This window comes from Phragmites australis, chromosome 16 (assembly GCF_958298935.1).
Source record: "Phragmites australis chromosome 16, lpPhrAust1.1, whole genome shotgun sequence".
Classification (NCBI taxonomy): domain Eukaryota; kingdom Viridiplantae; phylum Streptophyta; class Magnoliopsida; order Poales; family Poaceae; genus Phragmites; species Phragmites australis.
The window spans coordinates 1,098,153-1,118,666 of record NC_084936.1 but is presented as its reverse complement, the minus strand read 5'-3'; the positions used below and the strand labels follow the sequence as shown (position 1 = coordinate 1,118,666).

Below are 20,514 nucleotides of genomic sequence, written 5' to 3'. Positions count from 1 at the left end.
TAAAAATGATTAAAGATGATCTTAGATAATGAGATGCTATGAACTGTTGGACTGTGGTTGCTGGACACAAGAGCCCAGATGGATGGTACAGGCCAATATACGGACGGGCCTCCATTCCTCCCCCATCTCGCTTTCGCAGCCCATCCAGGACGAAGAACTCGCTCGGATAGGGACCCTCCACCCGCCGCTATAAAAGCTCCCCTTCAATTCCCCTTCCACCCCACTCACCGGTGGAGGCAGCCGCACCCCCAAAAATTCCCCAACCCACACAGCTCCAGTAAGCTCCGCCTCCTCCTCCTCATCTCCTCCTCCCCCGATTCGTCGTACTGCAGTCACATACATATCAATCGGATCGAATCCTCGCACTCCACTGCTACTGATCTATATACTACTACTGCTCTTTCTCTCGCATCATGCCGCGGTTTTCGAATCTGTCGATAGGTTTTTTCCGGTTGGTTCAAAGGTAACCACGGTTCCCGACCCCCCCGCCGGTAGATCCGTAGCGCGCTTGTGCAGTTTCCTCTGTCCCGACGCGATTTCCTGCGTTTTTTTTTCCGTCGATTTTGTGGGTGGTTTCTGATTGTTATTGTTTTTGGCGATTTTTTTTTATGGTTAGGGTTTGGGGATGTCGGATCGGCAGCAGTCGGAGGAGCCGGAGGAGCAGCTGGACCTGGAGGGGGACGACGACGTCATGGACGACGACGACGGGTACCGCCGCCGCCGTGACGACTCGGAGGAGCCCGAGGAGGATGACCATGAGGAGCGGCAGGCCGAGGGCGATGGTGACGGCGACGTCGACGGGGAGGATGACGCAGGGATGGGGGCTGAGGGCGAGGAGCCAGCCGCAGGAGGAGGAGGTGGCGACGACGTGGATAAGGGGGCAACTGATGGGCCCGAGGACGAGGAGGAGAAGAAGAAGTGGGAGGAGCTGCTCGCGCTGCCGCCGCATGGGTCCGAGGTGTTCATTGGTGGCCTTCCCCGTGACATCACCGAGGAGGACCTCCGTGAGATGTGCGAGCCACTGGGAGAAATCTATGAGGTCTCTGGAACCTCTCGTCTCTTTTCGTACTGTTTTTCTGGCTTGTAACATGGAATGTGATGTGTAGCGCTGTGTGTTGAATGACAGGTGAGGTTGACGAAGGATAAGGACACAAAGGAGAACAAGGGATTCGCCTTTGTCACATTCACCGATAAGGACGCGGCACAGCGTGCTATCGAGGATGTGCAAGACAGGGAATACAAGGTAGGGTGGATCTCTGGGCTGTTGAGTTGGCTTACATTCCGTGGGAGTTATGTCATGCGGGTTGCGCTTATATTGGATGGTTTGGTGCAGGGGAGGACTTTGCGGTGCTCATTGTCACAGGCAAAGCACAGGCTATTTGTTGGGAATGTGCCCAAGGGGCTGAGTGAGGAGGAGCTGAGAAACATAATCCAGGGCAAGGGGCCAGGTGTTGTGAACATTGAGATGTTCAAGGTATGCTTTCTGATTTCGTGGCTGTTTTCCTTTGTGCAATAAAGGTTTCATATTTGCTAAAAGAGATTTTGTCTTGCAGGATCAGCACGACCCAAGCCGTAACCGTGGGTTCCTCTTTGTTGAGTATTATAACCATGCCTGCGCAGACTATGCCCGGCAGAAATTGTCATCACCAAACTTCAAGGTTGATGGAAGCCAATTGACTGTCAGCTGGGCTGAACCCAAGGGTTCAACAGATCCTTCATCTGCTGCTGCTCAGGTAGGCTCATGGCATGTACTAGCAAATAGCCTTAGGCGAACTTTCCTATTATCCTAGATGAATTAGACAGTTTATTTGTAAGTGAAGTATTGCACTTGCTTTTTTTACTGTCATCATCCGTTAGAAATTAGCTGAAGCCACTGGAAAATTAAATAAAGAAGCATGAAATATTTGAAGCTCAATAATAGTATTTGCTGATTGGTCATTTCTCACCTAGATAGTTAGATTAAAGTTTAGTACTTGTTTGTTTGGAATAAGATTAGATAGTGTTCCGAAAAGCACTAGGGGCCTGGTGCCTGGTGCCTAATCTCTGCCTAGACCACCTAGATGGCTATTCAACAATTTTAACCATTCTTTTCCTAATGTATTCCAGCAGCGCAAAATTAGGCATACCTGCATTATGAATTGAGCTTCTATGTGGAATGTTAGGAAATGAATGTGCATTGTGTTGAATCTACTTATTGACTTGCCATGGACTCAACCTGTGCAAGCTCTATTTTATAGATGCATGTATTGTTTGTTCAAGACAATCTTGGTTTGTTTTCTTTTCATGCACAAAATTTACATTGAAATACCAACCCCTTTTTTTTCTGAGGCCTTGCAATATTTACTACAATTACATTTTGTTCCACAGGTCAAGACTATATATGTGAAGAACCTACCTGAAAATGCTTCTAAGGAGAAGGTTAAGGAACTGTTCGAGAAACATGGAGAGGTCACAAAAATCGTTTTGCCACCTGCCAAGGCTGGGCATAAGAGGGATTTTGGGTTTGTTCATTTTGCTGAAAGATCAAGCGCACTGAAGGCAGTTAAAGGAAGCGAAAAATATGAAATTGATGGTAAGCTTCCCTCCCTGTTATCATCCACTCAACAGTGAAATTTAATGTTCTAGTGTTAAGGGACTTACAATTTATTTGTAATTGAATCACTTGAAAATCATATCGATTTCTATTATGCTGATTACATGGGACCTCTCAGTGTGCACTACAATTGTGTAACATACTGTGTACAAGGATTTAGTAGTTTAGTGGTTTTTGATCCTGAGGGTCATCCATTAGTAAAAGGAAGACTGTTAGTCGCTGGAATTACTTACTGTAACCTGAATAATTGCATCTGAGAGTTAACCTTTGGCTGACTAAAACACAGGTCAAGTGCTGGAAGTATCCATGGCCAAACCTTTGGCAGATAAGAAACCTGATCATTCACACAGGCCTGGAGGAGGTCCTAATTATCCTCTTCCTCCTTATGGTGGTGGCTACATGGGAGATCCTTATGGTGCTTATGGTGGCGGTCCTGCATACAACCAGGTAAGCCAAACCAACCATTCAGACAATCAGGCTGCCATCTCTGCAAGACTGCAATGTATTAATTTTCTGTTCTAACATCATTTTTTTTGCAGCCCATGATATATGGTAGGGGACCAGCACCAGCTGGAATGAGGATGGTACCAATGGTTCTTCCTGATGGTCGTCTTGGCTATGTTCTGTAAGACTATTTCTCTGCAACCCTAGTGTCAATCCAAGATTGTAAAGATGTCTGGGTGCATATCTGCGGCGCCTCACAATATGTTCTCTTGTTGACAGGCAACAACCTGGTGGAATGCCCCCTCCACCCCCACCTCGGAGGGGTGACCGAAGGGATGGTGCCAGAGGCGGTGAAGGGAGCCATAGTCGGCGATACCGCCCTTACTAGCTTTTCCTGTGCCTTGTGCTCTTCATCCAGTATAAGATCTAGCTGAGACTTGTACCATCTTTTTTTTTTTTTGCTTCCCGGTAATTTGTTTATTATGCAATGTTTGTCACCTGAAACTGCGTGATCGCATTGTATCTCATCCTGCCTCCTGGCACCTGTAGCCGTAAACCGGTAAACCGAGACGCGGATTATATGTGGACATCGGGTTGTAGCTTTGTTACCCTTTATTCGAGAGAATGCATGTGTTATGCTTCTCTTCTAACTGCAACCAATCGAATTGTTTCAAATGAACTGAAACTGGAGTGTGATTGAAGGTTTGTTCACACTTCACAGTTCTGATCGTTGCGATTCAACAGTTTGTGGCTTGTAGTGCTGGTCTGCAGGTTCTTCAGCTACTTCACGCCGATTTTTTAAAATGAACTGGTAGAACTATCTATTGTATTAAAAAAAGAGTTTTGCCTTGAATGGCTAATTTATAAGTTTTTGCGGAGGCCACAACAAAAGTTTTTGCCATGGCGGGCCACCGTTGGTGGACCGATTCGCTGTGTGTCCCAGACTGTGACTGAACCTCATAGTGAGCTATACATACATTGCGCAAGTTGCTCCCAAATTTGGTTTTGAGTTTTTTTTATGTAGTTTTTCATGCGAAGCTCCCATGTCACGAAGATGGTATCGTCATTAATTTTGACACCGTATCATTGGCAAATTACAATTTGACAAAATCTGCACAATCTTTGAAATAAGCAAACTAGGATTAGTATGGACATTTGTACAACGTTGAGAATTTGGAAGTAGTCGGGAGGAGACTTAAGGTCTGTTTGTTTTTTATTTTAATTGTGGATTTTAGCTTCAAAAATCAGAATTTAAAATAAATAGGACGATTCTACGATTCATAATTTGAGATGAGATTATACCACAATCCAAAATCCAGGAAAAGACTGCTTCTAGCAGATTGACATATTTACCCACCATGCCATTACAAAATAACGGTTCGTTTCTTTCTCCTGCACGGCCTCCTGGCCTACCGTCCCACGCCGTCGGCCTCCGCCGCCTCTCCACCCGAGCCTCAGCACCCTTCACCCCGCACACCCAGGCTACGCCATCTCCCTCCGCCGTGTCGGGCTCCGCCCCCTCCCTCTATGCTGTTCTAGCTCACCTCGCGTGCCACTGGAGTGGCAGTACTTCCAGGTCTCTCCACCACTGAGCTCGCCCTCGGGGAGGCTGTGCTCGACGGCATCCAGCTCCCTCCCAACCTCCGCGAGCTACTCGCCCTCGGCATGCCCTCAGGATGGCTTCCTGGACCCGGTGTTCCACGTCTCTGGCTCCGGTCTCACGTTCGTCGGTGCCAACATCGCGGACTTCCTCCTCCTCGCCTTCACCGCCAAGTCGCCCCTAGCGCGCAGCTCTGGCGCCAGCTCTCCACACCGGTCCCACCACTAGTGCCATCCCCCGCGCTGCCATTAACGACCCATCAGAGCCTGGACTCCGTCATCGGCAAGGCCCCGCGTTGGATCGAGTTATGGACCCCGCGGGTGGGGCGTCGACGAGGTGAAGGAGATAACGGGGGTGGGTCCCAGCGGCTACGATGAGGCGAATCTCATGGCACTGGCATTAACGGTGGACCAGTGCTACGGGCAGATGATGAGAGGAGGGTGGGGCGCGGAGGGGGTGGTGGATATGCTTGGGGCGCTGATGAGAGGAGGATGGTGAGCGAGTTTGTAGGGGAGGGGGAGAGGGGAAGATATTCTAATAATATGGTACTGTTTATTTTAAATTGTACAATCCAGATTTTAACAATTTAGATTCTAGATTGTGAGAATCGAAATCTAGATTGTTAAAATCACAATAAAAAAACAAACAGGTCCTTAAAAACAATGCAACATATTTTCATGACACGACGCCTAGCTAACAGAAGCAACGCTACTCGACCGATCAAGCAGATGAATGCTTGGCGGTGGCGACGAAGAATGCGCGAGTCCCTAGGGTTTGGTTTGGTTTACCTCTGCCCGTGTGTCCTGCATTCTCAGCGGACGGGACAGAGTCCAATTGAACACGCAGATCGATGCTTGGAGCGATTTCTTTCATGCCTTGTCGAATTCCAATCAAAATTATGTTCAAAACTAGACCAAAAACAGAGAGAAAGAGGGAGGGGAAATCGGAAGGGAAGTGATTTCTTGGCTCGATCCGAGGGAGGGATGGGAAGCATCGTTGTCTTGTTGCAGCCGGTGCCCAGAGTGCTGAGACGGCTCCGACTGAATGACACCATCGTTGTTGTTCGACAAATGGAAGAATGACGCTGTGTGTGTGTGTGTGTGTGTGTGAGAGAGAGAGAGAGAGAGAGAGAGAGAGAGAGAGAGAGAGCTGGCGCGTGTGACTGGTGCGTGCGTGTATGAGTGTGTTATCCCGCTAGATGCTAGCGTGTATTGGACCATGTGGGCCCATGATGATAGGTGTGCGTGGGACATAAAACCTATAACAGAATCATTGCTTGTCATCGAAGAAAGAAAAACAATCCTTCCGCCTAATTATGTCTCTTCTCTTCTAAACCTCCCTCTCTCTCATCTCCGACGAACTTTGCAACTCGCTGGTGCTTACACTGGTATTAGAGATAGGTCCGGTTCTCTCGGCTTGTGCGGTAAAATCCGAGGGGGAAGGTTGGCGCGACTTTCGTTGCGGCTGTAAATCTGTTAACCTGGTTCGCTCGGTTTGGAGGAGAGACCGCGACGGTGCCCACCAAGCAACGGGGTCCAAGTCTGACAGGTGGTGGAAGCCATGGATGATTTTGAGAGACGCCTCATGGAGTGGCTGCAACATAAGTTGGATAGGATTGAAACCAAGACAGATCATGTAGAGCAGCTGAAGGAGAAGCTGGAGGCATTGGATCTGAAGGTCTCAATCCAGGTGGAGCATCTCGGTCAGCTACAGGCAAAAGTTGACTTGTCGATGATCTCCATCAGCAAAATCCAACATGAGCAAGAGTTGGTGGCGATCGCAGGTGCGCTTCGACGACATGCTCTAGCGTCATCATTGGTGATTCCACTGAGGGACGGAATTATTAGTGAGTACCCTTTTGCTAGATCGGCACCACCGCAGCAACCACCATCACCACCGCCGCCGCCACCTTCCCCAACTATGTGCGGCTCACGCATCAACCATGGTGCTCACCAATCTAGCACATCAGGTCATGGATGTCCAAAATGGAGTTTCCAAAATTCGACGGGTCTAATGTTAGTATCTGGATTGACAAGTGTGAGGCCTTCTTTGAGTTGTATCAGATTCCTCCAAGGTTTCAAGTACCAACAGCCACCATGTATATGTGTGGTAGTGCAACCCATTGGCACCAATCCTTCAAATTTGATAACATTTGCATTTCATGGGATCAACTAAAATATGCACTATTGGGAGAATTTGATACACATATTCATCATGATAAAGTAACCGAGTTGCTGCTGCTTAAACAATCTAGTTATGTGGAAGAATACAAAAAGTAGTTTGAGGCCTTAGTACATCATATCAAGCTATATGATAGATCAATCAGTGAGACTGTTCTGGTATCACAATTTATTTTGGGTCTGAAGGAGGAGTTGAGGTCTGCAATTGAGATGCAATTGCCTGAGTCTGTCAATAGAGCAACTCAGTTTGCATCTATTCAAGAATCTGTGATGGACAGACACAAGAAGACCACCACAAAGCAACCTCACTCCAAGAGCTTACCTGTGCAGCAAACCTAATACTAAACAGCCTTGGAATGCTGGGGAGCTGTGGAAGGCCAAGCAATTGAAGGAGTACCGCAAGGCCAATGGTCTTTGTTATAGATGCGGTGACAAGTATACTCCGTCCCACAAGTGCAGTTCATAAACAGAAGGACATCTCCATTCCATGGCTCTCTCTTCACATGACGGAGGTTAGATTCTGTCTGAAGAGGTATTGGACACCTTAGAATTACAAAATCTTCAGTCTAGCACTTCTGAAGCATTTCTGTCTATGAACGCTATATCAGGTACTGATCACACCCAAGTTTATTCAATTGAGAGCATTAGTGGCCAATCAAGTACTCTTGATTCTGATAGGTTAAGGTAGCAATCACACTTTTATAAATTCTCATTTGCAGGATAGACTTAAGTTGTACCCTTCCACCATATCTCCACTGAAAGTTAAGGTTGCAAATGGTACCATATTGTCTTGTGACACTGAGATTCCATATTTTTAGTCGATGGATACAGGGCTATACTTTTACCCATGGTGCTAAGGTGTTACCTCTGGGGGATATGACCTCATATTGGGGATGGATTGGTTGGAAAAATTTAGTCCCATGAATTGTGATTGGCTATCTGTTGATAATAAGATTTGATATCTATAGTGGTCATGACAATGATGATAGGTTTAATGGGATATTGTTGGGACTGGTCGAATGGGTGAAGGGTCTCTGACTAAGGTGGTCTCTGGCTAAGGTGGTCTCTCGCTAAGGTGGTCTCTGGCTACAATCTTCGAGTGATCACGACCAATGACCACGACCACCGACCACTGACCGTGACCAGCGACCACGACCAGCGACCACAACCACGGTGATCTCCGAACATGGTGAATTTCAACGGTTGGTCTCTGAACAAGTGGAAGAACTGGACGGATTTGTCTCTAAGCAGGTAGTCAGATTGAAAAGTTAGTACGCGAGCAGATGTTCGGGTCGGGCATGTAGTCGAATTCAAGAAGGCTGAACTGCAATAAAGGATATTTGTGCAAATATATGGGAGTTTACGTAGTTGACTAGGAAAGATATGTTAGTTACAGAAAGTTTGAAGATCATAAGGCATGGCCGAATCATATCTGTAAGTCTTGTTCGGTTTGTATTAGAAGTCCTGATCTTGTACGGCTAAGATCTGTCGCCCTTTAAATATGAGAGGGTCCTGGCCGATTGAGAGAATCATCATATCGATCAAACACAATTTACATTACCTTTCGTTCTGCCTAGTTCCTATAGTCTCGTTCTCTTTTCCAATCTATATCGCTATCTGTTCTTGATCTCGATGACCAAGGACAAGCCGCCTGCCATCTGCGCTCTAACGGGGTCTCTCCTGAGCGTGGGTGACGACAAAGGTCCGACGACACAGCGCCATGACCAAGGTATCCTGGGTGTTGCTTGCCAGATATTGCACACGAGGTGCTCGGTGTTTGGCGTGGCATCTTTTCGCATCAACACTATCTAAGTGGGTTGAATTTGAGCACCAGCATAAATTGATCAGATTACAGGGTGTACTTCATGATGAATCTTCTCAATTTTTAGAAGTCCACACTGAGCAACTCACAAAGTGGTACATTGGTAATGATATTTGAGCCACAATGGTTCTCAAATCTGAAGAAAAGCTAACAATTCCTGCTACCGGCCATATACCTCCAGCTATTCATACAGTTAGACAAGTTCAGTTCCATTTTTCAGGAACCCAAAGGCCTCCTTCCCACTCGTGTGTATGATCATACCATAACATCGCTTCCTAGTTCCACACCTGTTAACAGTAGATCTTATAAGTACACTCCTTTGCATAAGGTTGAAATTGAGATGCAAGTCAATGCAATGTTACAAGCTGGAATTATCACACATAGTCTCACCCATTTTTCCTCCCCTATCATGTTGGTCAAAAACAAAAAGATGGCTCATGGAGGTTTTGTGTGGATTATAGGAAGCTCAATGCACTTACAATAAAAAATAAGTTCCCATTGCCCATTGTAGATGAGCTTTTTGATGAAATTGCAGATGCAAAGTTTTTCACAAAGCTAGATTTATACTCTGGATTTCATCAGATAAGGATGGTGGAGGAAGATGAACCAAAGATTGCATTCAAGACTCACCATGGCCATTTCCAATTTAAGGTGATGCCCTTTGATCTTACTAATGCACCTGCTACATTTTAATGTCTTATGAACCGTGTATTTTCTTCATATCTGAGGAGATTTGTCTTGGTTTTCATGGATGCTATATTAGTGTATAGTAAAACACTGCTAGAACACACACGGGCATTTGGAGCTAGTGTTTCAGACTTTGTTGCATCACCAACTATTTGTTAAAGCTAGCAAATGCTCCTTTGTTTAAACTCAGAGTACTTACGTCACATCATATCAGATCAGGGAATATCTACTATCCTGACAAAACTGCTGCTATGACACACTAGCCACCCCAACTACATTCACTGAACTGAGAGGATTTTTGGCTTAACTAGTTATTACAGAAAATTTGTTAAACACTATGCTATTTTGACCAAACCACTCAATGATCTGTTGAGGAGGAAGACATTTGAGTATTCACCAACATCCCAAACTGCCTTCCAGCAGCTCAAACTGGCCATGAGTTCTACACCTACATTAGCAGTACCCAACTTTCAGAAACAATTTGAATTGGAGATTGATGCTTCTAACACTGGCATTAGTGCTATGCTGGGGGACAACCTCTAGCATACCTTAACAAAAGGATTGGGTAGTAAAAATCAACAACTGCCAACATATGAGAAGGTATTGCTCAAACTACAGCCATATGCTCAATCATCGGTTGTCAATAGACCATGTCCAAAGCTGTCATTCAAGTACTTCGGTCCATTTGAAGTTCTGCAATGCATCTGTTCAGCAGCTTATCGCCTCAAATTGCCGGAGCACTGTAAGATCCACCCAGTCTTTCATGTGTCTCAATTGAAACCTTTTATTGATGACTACTCTCCAGTTTTCAATGAGTTACCAGATTAGCCTGAGTTCGGGCAGTGTAATCTACAACCGGAAGCGATATCGGACAGACGCCTTGTTAAGAAAGGGAATGCTGCAACAACGCAAGTGCTGATCAAATGGAGTTCACTACCCGAATCGATGGCGACCTAGGAGGACTATTACATCAAACACAACCGCTATCCACAGGCATCGGCTTGGGGACAAACTGCTACTCAAGGGGGGAGCACTGTTGCAGCCGGCGCCCAGAGCGCTGAGACGGCTCCAACGGAATGACAGCACTGTTGCTGTCCGACAATTCGAAGAGCGACGCTGTGAGAGAGAGCTGGCGTGTGTGACTGGTGCGTACGTGTATGCGTGCGTTATCCAACTGGATGCCAGCGTGTATTGGACCATGTGGGCCCAGGATGCCAGGTGTGCGTGGGATATAAACCCTGTAACAGAATCGTTGCTTGTCACCAAAGAAAGAAAAACGATCCTTCCGCCTAATTTTGTCTCTTCTCTGCTAAACCTCTCTCTCGACTATGCAACTCGCCGGTGCAGGCGCAGAAGCAGCTCATGTCCGTGCAGCACGACTGGCGGCGGCGTCACCGGCAAATCCGAGCCCGGAGTAAGCCTCCTTTCTCTTAGCAGCTCCCTCGCCCTCTCTCTGTTACGTTTGGCTCGGTCGATATTTTCTTCAGTTCATAAAAAAAAATATTTTTACCTCTTGTGTTCTCTAACCGATTTATTCACATTGATGTGAATTATGAGGTTACTTTTGGAGGAGATTTCAAGACCTTTTCTGCTTTCTTCTATTCATTCATTCATGTCTGGGCTACCATGACCATCCTTCTTTGTGTCGCAGATCGATCGATTGCTTCAACGGGTAAAAGGGCTCACACTGTCAACAAGATGGTGATGCTGATTCTCAAGGTGCCAAAATAATGAGATGTTCAATCCCAGACCTTCCTGAGGTACGACGGCATAAAATTCTGATGGTGCAGGCTTAGATTGCAAGCATAATATCACCATGACTGCTCCAACCGGACTAATTCTTTGGACTATGCTAGGCTAGCTGAATGATATTATTTATAAACAGAGAACAGATCTTTTAGTGCTACGATTTGGTCACAGTGCTACACTCCTATTGAACTAGTAGCTTCGCTTTGTTCTAACTGCAAATGTTTTCTCTGAAAAGGCTGGTAAGTGGAGTGCTTTAGTACTATGTCGATAACTTAGCATAAGTGGGGTTTTTTAGTACTACGTTGCTAGTGTTGTGCTGTAACCAAGTTCATGCGATCATTGCTTGGCATATTCATTCCAGAAGAAAAATTGGAAAAATGGTTAATCTTTCCACCTGCTTCACAATTCACGCCAGAGCATTGATCCTGCTATTGTGGTACCTAAACCAGAATAAATGACGAGATTTCGCTAGTGTGCTCTAAACGCTGGAGCATTGATTTTTGCTATTGTGCTACCTAAATCCAGAACAAATTATGAATTGAATTGCGTATTCTTTTACGATTCGTTCTTTTTATCTATATGATCTTCTTGGTCAAGTATCTCTTCAGCTTACTTTCGGAGTTAACCATACACTTCCATGAGACTTCTATTCATGTAAAGTATTTTGCAGACTAATTTGCCAGTTACAACATACTATTTTTTTATCTTGCAGAAATAATCTTAGTTGCCTAACCTAATAGATTGCTTCCTTCAACAGATACTGTGACTTAGAGAAAGTAAGTGTTTCGAAATTCAATTAAACTTCCGCGAATCTGCCTAAGTATATTCTAACGGTCTCTGCCGCCTGCCCGTCTGCGACACCACATCTTCGTGGCTCTCCTCTTGGTCACCTGTGTAAAACTAGCGACCGCAAGTTGTTCGACGACGACGACGACGTTGTTGACGATGGTGCCTTCCTGATCATCATCTAGCTCTCTCTGGACTTGCCGAGCTCGTCGCGGTTCGGCGTCGCCCCCTACTATCTTGGTGTCAGCTTATCTGTCGCATTACGTGATGCTCCCCCTCGTCGCCCGTCGATTTACTTTTGCTGACTGATGCGTGGCCTTAAGCCTGCATCGCAGCCTTGTAACCGTCTGTGCCCCTGATTGATCGAACAATGAACATTTCAGGTGGGCAAAGATTGCCCTCCGTTGTTTCCCTAAAAATTTTCAGGTGGGCATGCTAGGAAATTGAAGCCGTACTAGAGTGGCAGTTCTAGAGACCAGGAGATTCATGGCGCATCAAATCAGAGTCACACAATCAAAGATAATCATTGAATAATGGCAAATCAAGTACTTCAACAAGCATTTGAAGATATGGGGTTACATATGGATCTTAAAGTTTTCTGGATGATTCTTTATGTTACATTCAAATCATGTCAACTAAAATGCAGTGGAACAGTAAATTGACATTTTCCACAGTTTGCCTTTTTTGTGTCAGATATTTGTTGACCAAGTTGGTTTTTTTTTTTTTTTGGTTCAGATAAACTCCAGCCGACAAGGAAGATCCAGGAACCTGAAATATACTTTAGGGAACATAACAGCTGTTACCAATGCTCGAGCCTGAAAGTGATCCAAATCTCTCCAGTTTTTTCCTTAGAGGACACAAGGTGAAGTTCTCACTTGGGGAAACTTTAGGTGTAGTAGGCTAGCGATATGTACGTATTGAATTAGTCATACCTTGTGTATAGTGAATCTTAGACATGACGTATTTGGTGTGCAGGTGGTCAATACACCAATGTTTCCTACCAAATTCCTCTACCTCAAGCACCTGACTGACACCTGACTGACCATTCATTTGATATCAGGAGTGACCTTTTCCCCCTCCTATGATTATGTTTCTCTGGTTTCTTTCCTTGACGCGTCTGCTTCCTTGGAGACTTTGATCTTGAATGTAAGGCCGGCAGTGTTCGTTCCATCCTGCAAAGATATCTGATCACTCTGGGTCCATTTAATTCAATCATATTATCCTTTTCATCTTCAGGTGACTCAGCGACGTATGGAGCATGAATCGATTTTGGCAGATTCACATTTGAGGCAAATGCCTGAACACCGCCATGGCTACCTCAAGAGTGTGAAGATCAGTGGTTTCAGCTCTGCGAAGAACTTGGTTGAACTATGACATGTTATATTCTCCAGAGTGTGAAGTCACTCGAGTGTTATCTAAAAACATTGGACACCATTTATGGTGATCTTAGGTGTTGTCTAAAAACTTTTAGAAGGTGCGATGCCAAAGTGGATGGTGTTCTCATGAGGATAAATACATTCTGGATAAGGTTCCAAATCTCCAATTCCATCCAAATCATTAGCACGAGGAGCGAGATACAATACAGGCACACTTGGGCATTAGCCAACACTACAACTGACGGGGGAGCAGGGAGGAAAAAATGGTCTGAAAAATCCGATAAACCCGATTTTTCGGTTTCCGGAGATGACTGGTTAAAAACCAAACCATTCAAAAAATTCAGTAGAATTTAAAAACCCTGTCAAAAAAACCCGCCCACCGGTTGCTATCGAAACCCTATCCCCAATTCCCAGAAATAAATTCTATGCAGCGCTACTGCAGATGCATCCTCATGCAGCACCACCTAAATGGCCACCACTTGTCCTTAATGTGTATCTCAGTGGTGGTGAGATCCAATCAACGCTAATCATATATGTCAAGTAATAAGCATGCGTAATAATTTTTTATTTGAGATGGCCACCACTTTGAGATGCATTTTGAGAACAAGTGGCAGCCATCCAAGTGGTGCTACACAATAGGGCTGGACAAAAAGCTAGCGGCAACCGAGCTAGCTCGCGAGCAGCTTGTGAGCCAAACCGAGCCATGGACCCTTGGCATGTCTGGCCCAGTAGTTCAACACTCCAGCATCAGTCTGCTTATTTGTAGACAGTGCGTGTGTGCATATTTTTGCTCCATCGATTTGCTTCCCTGCTTATTCATAGCTAGGCCTCGTGATGGATGCAGTGCAGAGCTATATAGGCATATAGCTGGGCGTGGTGATGAAGAATGCAAAGCCGCAGCAAGTCCAAATCATTAGCAGGAAGAGCGAAATACAATACAGGCACATTTGGGCATTAGCCAACACTACAACTGACGGGGGAGCTCGACCGCATCTTGAGCCTTGGCGCTCCCACACTGCCACGACACGACGACTCCTAGCGCTAGCAGCAGCCACACTTCACTACTTGAGCTTCAATTCAGCTGGTGCTCGCTTAATCACTCATTTCTTGGCGGTGCCGGTGAAGAACGCGAGCACACCGACGAGCAGCGCGTTGATGTATGTGGCAGGTTCCAACTGCCCGTAGCTGTCGCGGTCGTCGGCGAAGGCGTCGCGCGGGTCGGGCCCTCCCACCATAGCACCCACCAGCTCATTGGCGTCAGCCGCCACGAGTGCATGTACCTGAACCCCTCGTCGCACTAGATCCACCTCCGGTGCGCGTGCACCGACGGCATCGACACGCCGCGGGTACCGCGTGCCGAACCCCACCATGTACGACATCCTCGCTGGGTTCTTCCCCAGGATGTAGTCCACCTGCTGCTTGGCCAGTATGATGAGATCGGTAGGGGAGATGTCATTGGCGCTGTAGACCATGAACACGGCGGATGCACCGCTGGACCGGAGGTACTTGGCGTACGCGAGCAGCAGGAACATCGTCGTCGTCACATACTGCATGTTGCTCGCGCCCTCCTTGTAGATGAGCCCACCCGACGTGTACTGAGCAGATTGGAAGCTGCTCATGCTCGACACTAGTGAGCAGATGTAGTTGTCCGAGTGAGCCTTGTATAGCTGCAACCCCCGCGGCTTCTTCCACCTTCATGGCGGCGTGGAGCAGCTTGGACAAGTAGGCGGGTCAGAGCGATGGAAGACGATAGTGGACGCGGCGAGCGTGACGGCTGTCTTTGTGGCAACGTCGGAGCCGGGCCTGTCCTTGGTGACAGTGTACACGCTGCATGGTGTGTCCATGTCCTCTGGGCGCTCCCAGCACCGGTGGTCCTAGTTGGGGGTCCGCGACCTGGACGTAGAGCGTGTCGGGCGTGACGGTGGCGGCCTTGAGGAGGTAGTTGGCACCCCAGCATATGGCGGCCCTGGCGTGGGGCAGCTCGGTTGCCACGAACTTGCCAAAGTCAGCGACGCTCCATGCTAGCATCGTGGTGGTGAAGGCCATCAGCAGCCCGAACTTGATGTTGTCGCTGGCGTCATAGTACCCACCCACCAGATCCGCCTGGAAGAAGACATCAGAAATTAAATGTCTTTTTGCATCACACACAAAACGCCAACTGTGACACAAGAAGAAGAAGAGGGCGCACGCACATTGTACTGGGCGCTGTCCCTGAGGCCGAAGTCGCCGCGCCATGGCATGCGGTTGCCGGGTGGCAGCTTGCCGGAGCACTAGCCCTTGAAGAAGATGACGGACTTGGTGACCTCGTCGGCGTAGTTGAACGCTGCGGCGAACCTTGGAGTGAAGAGCAGCAGGTGGAGCATGGCTACTCCTTGGCGCCATTGCTTGCTTGGCCAAGTGGACTAGCTAGCCAGTGACAATTCTGTTGGTGTTTGATCTTAGTGGCTAACAACTGACCGAGCCTTAAGGGGTCACGACTCCAACTCACGCGTCTTGGTCTTGATCGGAGGCACAACCAACCGATGGTTGCGGTCTCGTTCTATGCAGCGTGTAGCATCTAGGCCCCTAGGTAAGTGGTAAGTGTTTCGGTGATTAATGACAACCATATTACTGTGACTAACAATTTATTTTGAAGGGAATCAAAAATTCAGTATACAATGACATTTGGGTAATCTTGGTCCCTAAAGTGCTTATATGGACAATGAAATGACATATGCTTTAAGACTAAGGATCTTCTAGTTCTAAGTGTCACAAAGGAGATGGAGGATACTTAGAGTAGTATAGGTTTTCTTTTCTTTTAGTCTTTTGACCGTACTATAAAGGGGGGCTAAAAGTAGTAGTTTGACTTAGTGAGTCTAGATATAGATGATGCACACTTGTTAAATTCTAGCACTAGGTAGAGCATACAAGTCCGTGGTGAAGCTGTCAAGGAATTAGAGCTCAAAGAGAGTTGAATTGGACGAGCTCACAAAAAATTTATTCACCGGATTATCCTCTGATGGATGTCTAATACTCACCGGATAAACACTAATTGAGGCATCCGAATTATATGAAAAATTTCAGAAGTGTTACACCGGAATATCCGGTGATGGAAGTCCGGTGACCACCGGAGCTTTTCCAGCAGAGAAAATTTTGGGAGAAAAACAACTTTGTATTCACCGGATTATCCGATGCTGCATAATATGAACACCGGACTATTTCTTGCAGAGAGCATTGCTTCGGGCCACAGTGGAAAATTACAGTCACTGGACTATCCGGTGACTTAGCTGGCAGACCACCGGAGAAATGTTGTGAAGAAACTCGGACAAATTGAACTCACCGGATTATCCGGTGAGAGCAAAAAAATCACCGGAGTATTTCTTGCAGAAGGTTCTGAAATTTAAAGGGTCGGGTGAGTTGTACTCACCGGATTATCCGGTGATGACTGTTGTTCACAGGAGTTTATCACCGGACAAATGTTGCCATGCAACGGCTAGTGATAGCTGGCTCTGGGTTTGAACCGACCGGATTATCCGGTGATCTTAAGGATATAGCCAGCGGATTATCCGGTGATTACAGAAAAATGAGAGTGGTTAGCCAACGGCTAATTTTTTATCTCTAGGCTATAAATACCCACTCAGTTGGTTTCAACAGGTGCTCTGCGACTCTGTAGCAGCTCATACACTTGGTGTGTCATTTAAAAGCAAGAGAGAGAGCACTTGTGTCCATTCCAAGTTCTTAGTTGAGGATTAAGGACTTCTTTGAGTGCTTGAAGAGTAGCAAGTGTGCATCTAGTTATTGTTTAGGCTTTGTCTTTGTCAAGCGAAGCTTGAGGCTTGTTACTCTTAGTGGTTGGCAACACCTAGACGGTCTTGGTGATCGAAGGATTTCCCGGTGAGCTCTTGGAGGAATTGTGGGAGCCCCGGGAGAAGGAGGATGTACTTGGTTTGATACCCGCCAATCCGGAGATGGAGAAGGGGTAATCAAGAGAGAGCACTTGAGCCTTGGTGACTCAAGGGGGAGCGACATCCTTGGTGGATGCTCCAACGAGGACTAGGGGGAAGTGCCAACTTCTCGAAACCTCGGGAAAAAATCGGTGTTGTCTTCTCCAACTCCTTACTTTCTTGCATCTTATTTTGAGTTTTGTTATTATTGCAAGTTCTTCTTAGTGATTATCTTTCTTAGTTAATTCTTGCTTGATTAGCTATCTAGTTCTAGTTAAATCCTTTAGTCACATTTCCTTTTAGTTTTATTTGCTAAAGCGGTAGAAGTTTTAATTAATATCCCAATTCACCCCCCCTCTTGGGCTATTCGATCCTTTCACAGCGCCACACATAAAAGGGGAGCTCGGGACCTCACAGGAACCAAGGCTCCCATGAGTCCCTACCTCACCCGACACTCCAAAACCCTATGATCATAAGGGCACTGACGATGGAGCAAAGGCCACCACCACCAGAAGGATGACTCCGATGATCACCGACTCCCCTACGCCCCCCTGCATCGACTCATACTCGAACTGATCCCTGTCGCTGCTCTACATCGACTACGTGAAGACCCGATGGCTTCATCCTCCTCCAATGACGGTAAATCAAGCCCTAATCCTTTTGTTCTTAGGTGTTCATGCATTAGGCTTCACGATTTAGGCATAACAATGGTATCAGACGCCTAATTGACCTAATGCATGAACCCTCAAGTTAGATTAGCCCCTGATTAGCCCTTAATTATGTTGTTTTCACGTTTACATGTCTCGGATTAACGCGCATTATCCTTCTTAAGCCCCTTTTAGATCCCAATTGCCTCGGGTTTTAAGCAATTAGACCTATTGCTATAGTCTAATCATGTTGAAGTTGTAATTATTTTTCATTTTATGCTAATTGTCTACTCTTACCCCTAATTGTTCATGTTCAGAATCCCTAATGCCCCTGCTAGTTATCCATTACATGTTAATGTATCTAGGGCCCTTGGTTAGTTCATCCCTAACAACCATCGACTCTCGGATTTGATGGCTAGCATATAGAAGGAGGGGATCATGACACATTTCGAAAACCTAAGAAAGATCCCCCCTAGAAACCCTAAGAATTTGCCCCCAAATCCAAAAACACCCAAATTAGAAACCCTAACCCTAAAATTAGATGTCGTCGGGAGCTTACCTCTTATGCCGACATGTCGCTGTCGCCGCCTAACACCTCAGCTTGCCGTCAATTCCCTACGGCCAAAGACCTACTAGTCGATCTCGCCTTCGAGTGCGCTAGCAAGGTAGCATACCACCGCGCCGTGGTCCTCGCCATCGAGGTTCTCGCTTTGCTATGTGCCCCCTTAGTGCGCCACCACGGATCTGCTCGACAGAACCATGTGCAACCTGGGTCGCACGCGTGCGCCAACGAGAAGATCCACGTCGGCGCTCCATCTCCAGCGACGGCACCTCACACCACACCCTCTCTCTTTCGTGCGTGTTTCTCGAGAGGCTGGGGTTCGAATGAGCTAGGGTTAGGGTTGGAGTGACGCCGCTGCGCGGTGTTGTTCCGAAGTCGTGCGTTCTTGTCCGTCCGATTGATGTCCATGTCTGGCGTCACTCGGGAACTGACATGGGCATGTGTGATAAGTTGGGCCGGGCGCGACTTGTATTTTGGCTGGGCCAGATGCTGCCCCTTGTGGGTGGTTTTCTTGGTCTATTAGCTTAGGGCCACAAAATTCAATTATGGGCTGAGCTGTCCGCATAGGTAAGGGTAGTTTTTATTTCGTTTTATTTTCTGTTTTCTTTATTTTGGGCCTGCTTTTGTAATTGGGCTAAGCCACTTGTGCAGTAAGGCTTTTGGGCCATTTTTTAGGCTTCTCCTTTTAGACTTTTTGGGCTGATAAATTGTTTAGTTTATGTTTTTTCTTTTTCAGTGCATCTTCATTAAGCTTTATTTTCAGATTATGATTATGCACTGTTAATTATTGTACATTGCTCAAAATAATGTCAGTTTCCACAGCAAATTAAGTAGAGTAAATTTCACAAACCTACAACTATTTGCACTAAACTATCACAAAACTACAACTTTGAGATCTATTTCACAAAACTACAACTACTTATACTCTGAGTAACACAAAAATACAACTTTTCTGCCCGGTCCCACCCGTCAGCCATACGAGCTGAAAATGTTGTAGTTTTGCGAAAATGTGTGGCTGACGGGTGGGATCGGGTAGAAAAATTGTAGTTTTGCGGTACTCAAGCCACAAGTAGTTGTAGTTTTGTGAAATATATCTCAAAAGTTGTAGTTTTGTGATAGTTTGATGCAAATAGTTGTATGTTTGTGAAATTTACTCAATTAAGTAATGTCTCTAGTTAGATGGAACCAACACAAAGTCTAATTAGAGAATTTTATGATGTTATTTTGTGATGTCATATAATTATGTTCTAAACAACATTGTTTATAATTATGTGTCATTAAATTAAGCTATTGTTCTTATTTCATTTTCTACCCAACGGTGATATGGATTAGAGCAATAAATTTGCATGTTGTTAATCAGACCAACGTAGGGTTAATAAATTTGTATCTTGCTACTCCTATTCCTTGTAAGGAAGTTAATCCAAATGGGTGCTTCTTCTGTGGGAAAGGTGGATACGTCCAGAAGGAATGTGTCGGTTTCTTAAAGTGGCTTAACAAGAAAGGTAATGATGAAGTTATATTCATAGATGAATCCCTTTATGCTTATTATGCTATTAATTTTTGGTGGATTGATTTTGGTGCAACTGTGCATGTTACCAATTCACCGCAGGGATTCGTTACGAGGAGGATCCTAAGAAGAGGGGAAAGAAGCATTAGACTCACCAACGGCGTAGAAGCTAAAGTTGAAGCAGTGGGATCATTTCCATTAACATTAGATAGTGGCTTTATTCTTCAGCTTAATAATATAATTTATGTCCCTTCTATGAGATGAAATTTGATTTCCGTTTCTATGTTAGACGATGATTGTTTTAATTGTAATTTTGGGAACAAGAAGTGTGGTATTCAGTTTAATAATAATAATGTTGGTCTTGCCATTACAAGCTTTATTTGCTATCTCTCAGTGATTACTCTGTATCTATGACTGTTTATGATGTAATTACTAAGCGTAAGAAAAGTGATAATGAGACTTCGTCGAAATTGTGAAGGGGGAGAATGGAGCGTCTCATTAAACCCCTTAGACCTCTATGACTCAGAACAATGCATTGATTGCATTAAAGGAAAATATGTTAAACAAATTAAGAAACTAGCCACACGAAGCACATGAATCTTAGAATTGATCCACACTGATGTGTGTGGTCCTTTTCC

At 45.7% G+C, this 20,514-nt stretch overlaps 1 protein-coding gene, 1 long non-coding RNA gene and 2 pseudogenes across 3 annotated transcripts; 3 read left to right on the top strand and 1 right to left on the bottom strand.

The window, feature by feature from the left end:
- The first annotated feature begins 207 nt into the window (after window positions 1–207).
- LOC133895464 (heterogeneous nuclear ribonucleoprotein Q) lies at window positions 208–3,697 on the top strand. 2 transcript variants are annotated; one of them, XM_062335795.1, is made up of 9 exons: window positions 208–277; window positions 617–1,039; window positions 1,127–1,243; window positions 1,334–1,474; window positions 1,554–1,733; window positions 2,368–2,572; window positions 2,880–3,040; window positions 3,133–3,218; window positions 3,317–3,697. In XM_062335795.1, the coding sequence occupies exons 2-9, from the start codon at window positions 626–628 to the stop codon at window positions 3,423–3,425; spliced, it is 1,413 nt and encodes a 470-aa protein (XP_062191779.1). In that variant the 5' UTR covers window positions 208–277; window positions 617–625; the 3' UTR covers window positions 3,426–3,697. The 2 variants fall into 2 exon arrangements, with proteins under 2 accessions (XP_062191779.1, XP_062191780.1); XM_062335796.1 differs by lacking the exon at window positions 208–277 and adding an exon at window positions 327–463.
- Window positions 3,698–4,395: 698 nt separating this feature from the next.
- LOC133895950 (uncharacterized) lies at window positions 4,396–5,135 on the top strand (annotated as a pseudogene).
- Window positions 5,136–12,220: 7,085 nt separating this feature from the next.
- On the top strand, window positions 12,221–13,399 carry LOC133896400 (uncharacterized). The gene is made up of 3 exons (XR_009905749.1): window positions 12,221–12,723; window positions 12,837–13,007; window positions 13,098–13,399. It is a non-coding gene; the product is annotated as an uncharacterized LOC133896400 (long non-coding RNA).
- Window positions 13,400–14,048: 649 nt separating this feature from the next.
- Window positions 14,049–15,763, bottom strand: LOC133895949 (endoglucanase 19-like; annotated as a pseudogene).
- Window positions 15,764–20,514: the final 4,751 nt, after the last annotated feature.

Excerpts from the sequence above, each read along its gene's own strand:
- LOC133895464 (XM_062335795.1), top strand. The coding sequence starts at position 626 with ATGTCGGATCGGCAGCAGTCGGAGGAGCCGGAGGAGCAGCTGGACCTG. Across the intron at positions 1,244-1,333 it reads TGCAAGACAGGGAATACAAG|GGGAGGACTTTGCGGTGCTC; the intron begins GTAGGGTGGATC and ends GGTTTGGTGCAG. Across the intron at positions 3,041-3,132 it reads GCGGTCCTGCATACAACCAG|CCCATGATATATGGTAGGGG; the intron begins GTAAGCCAAACC and ends TTTTTTTTGCAG.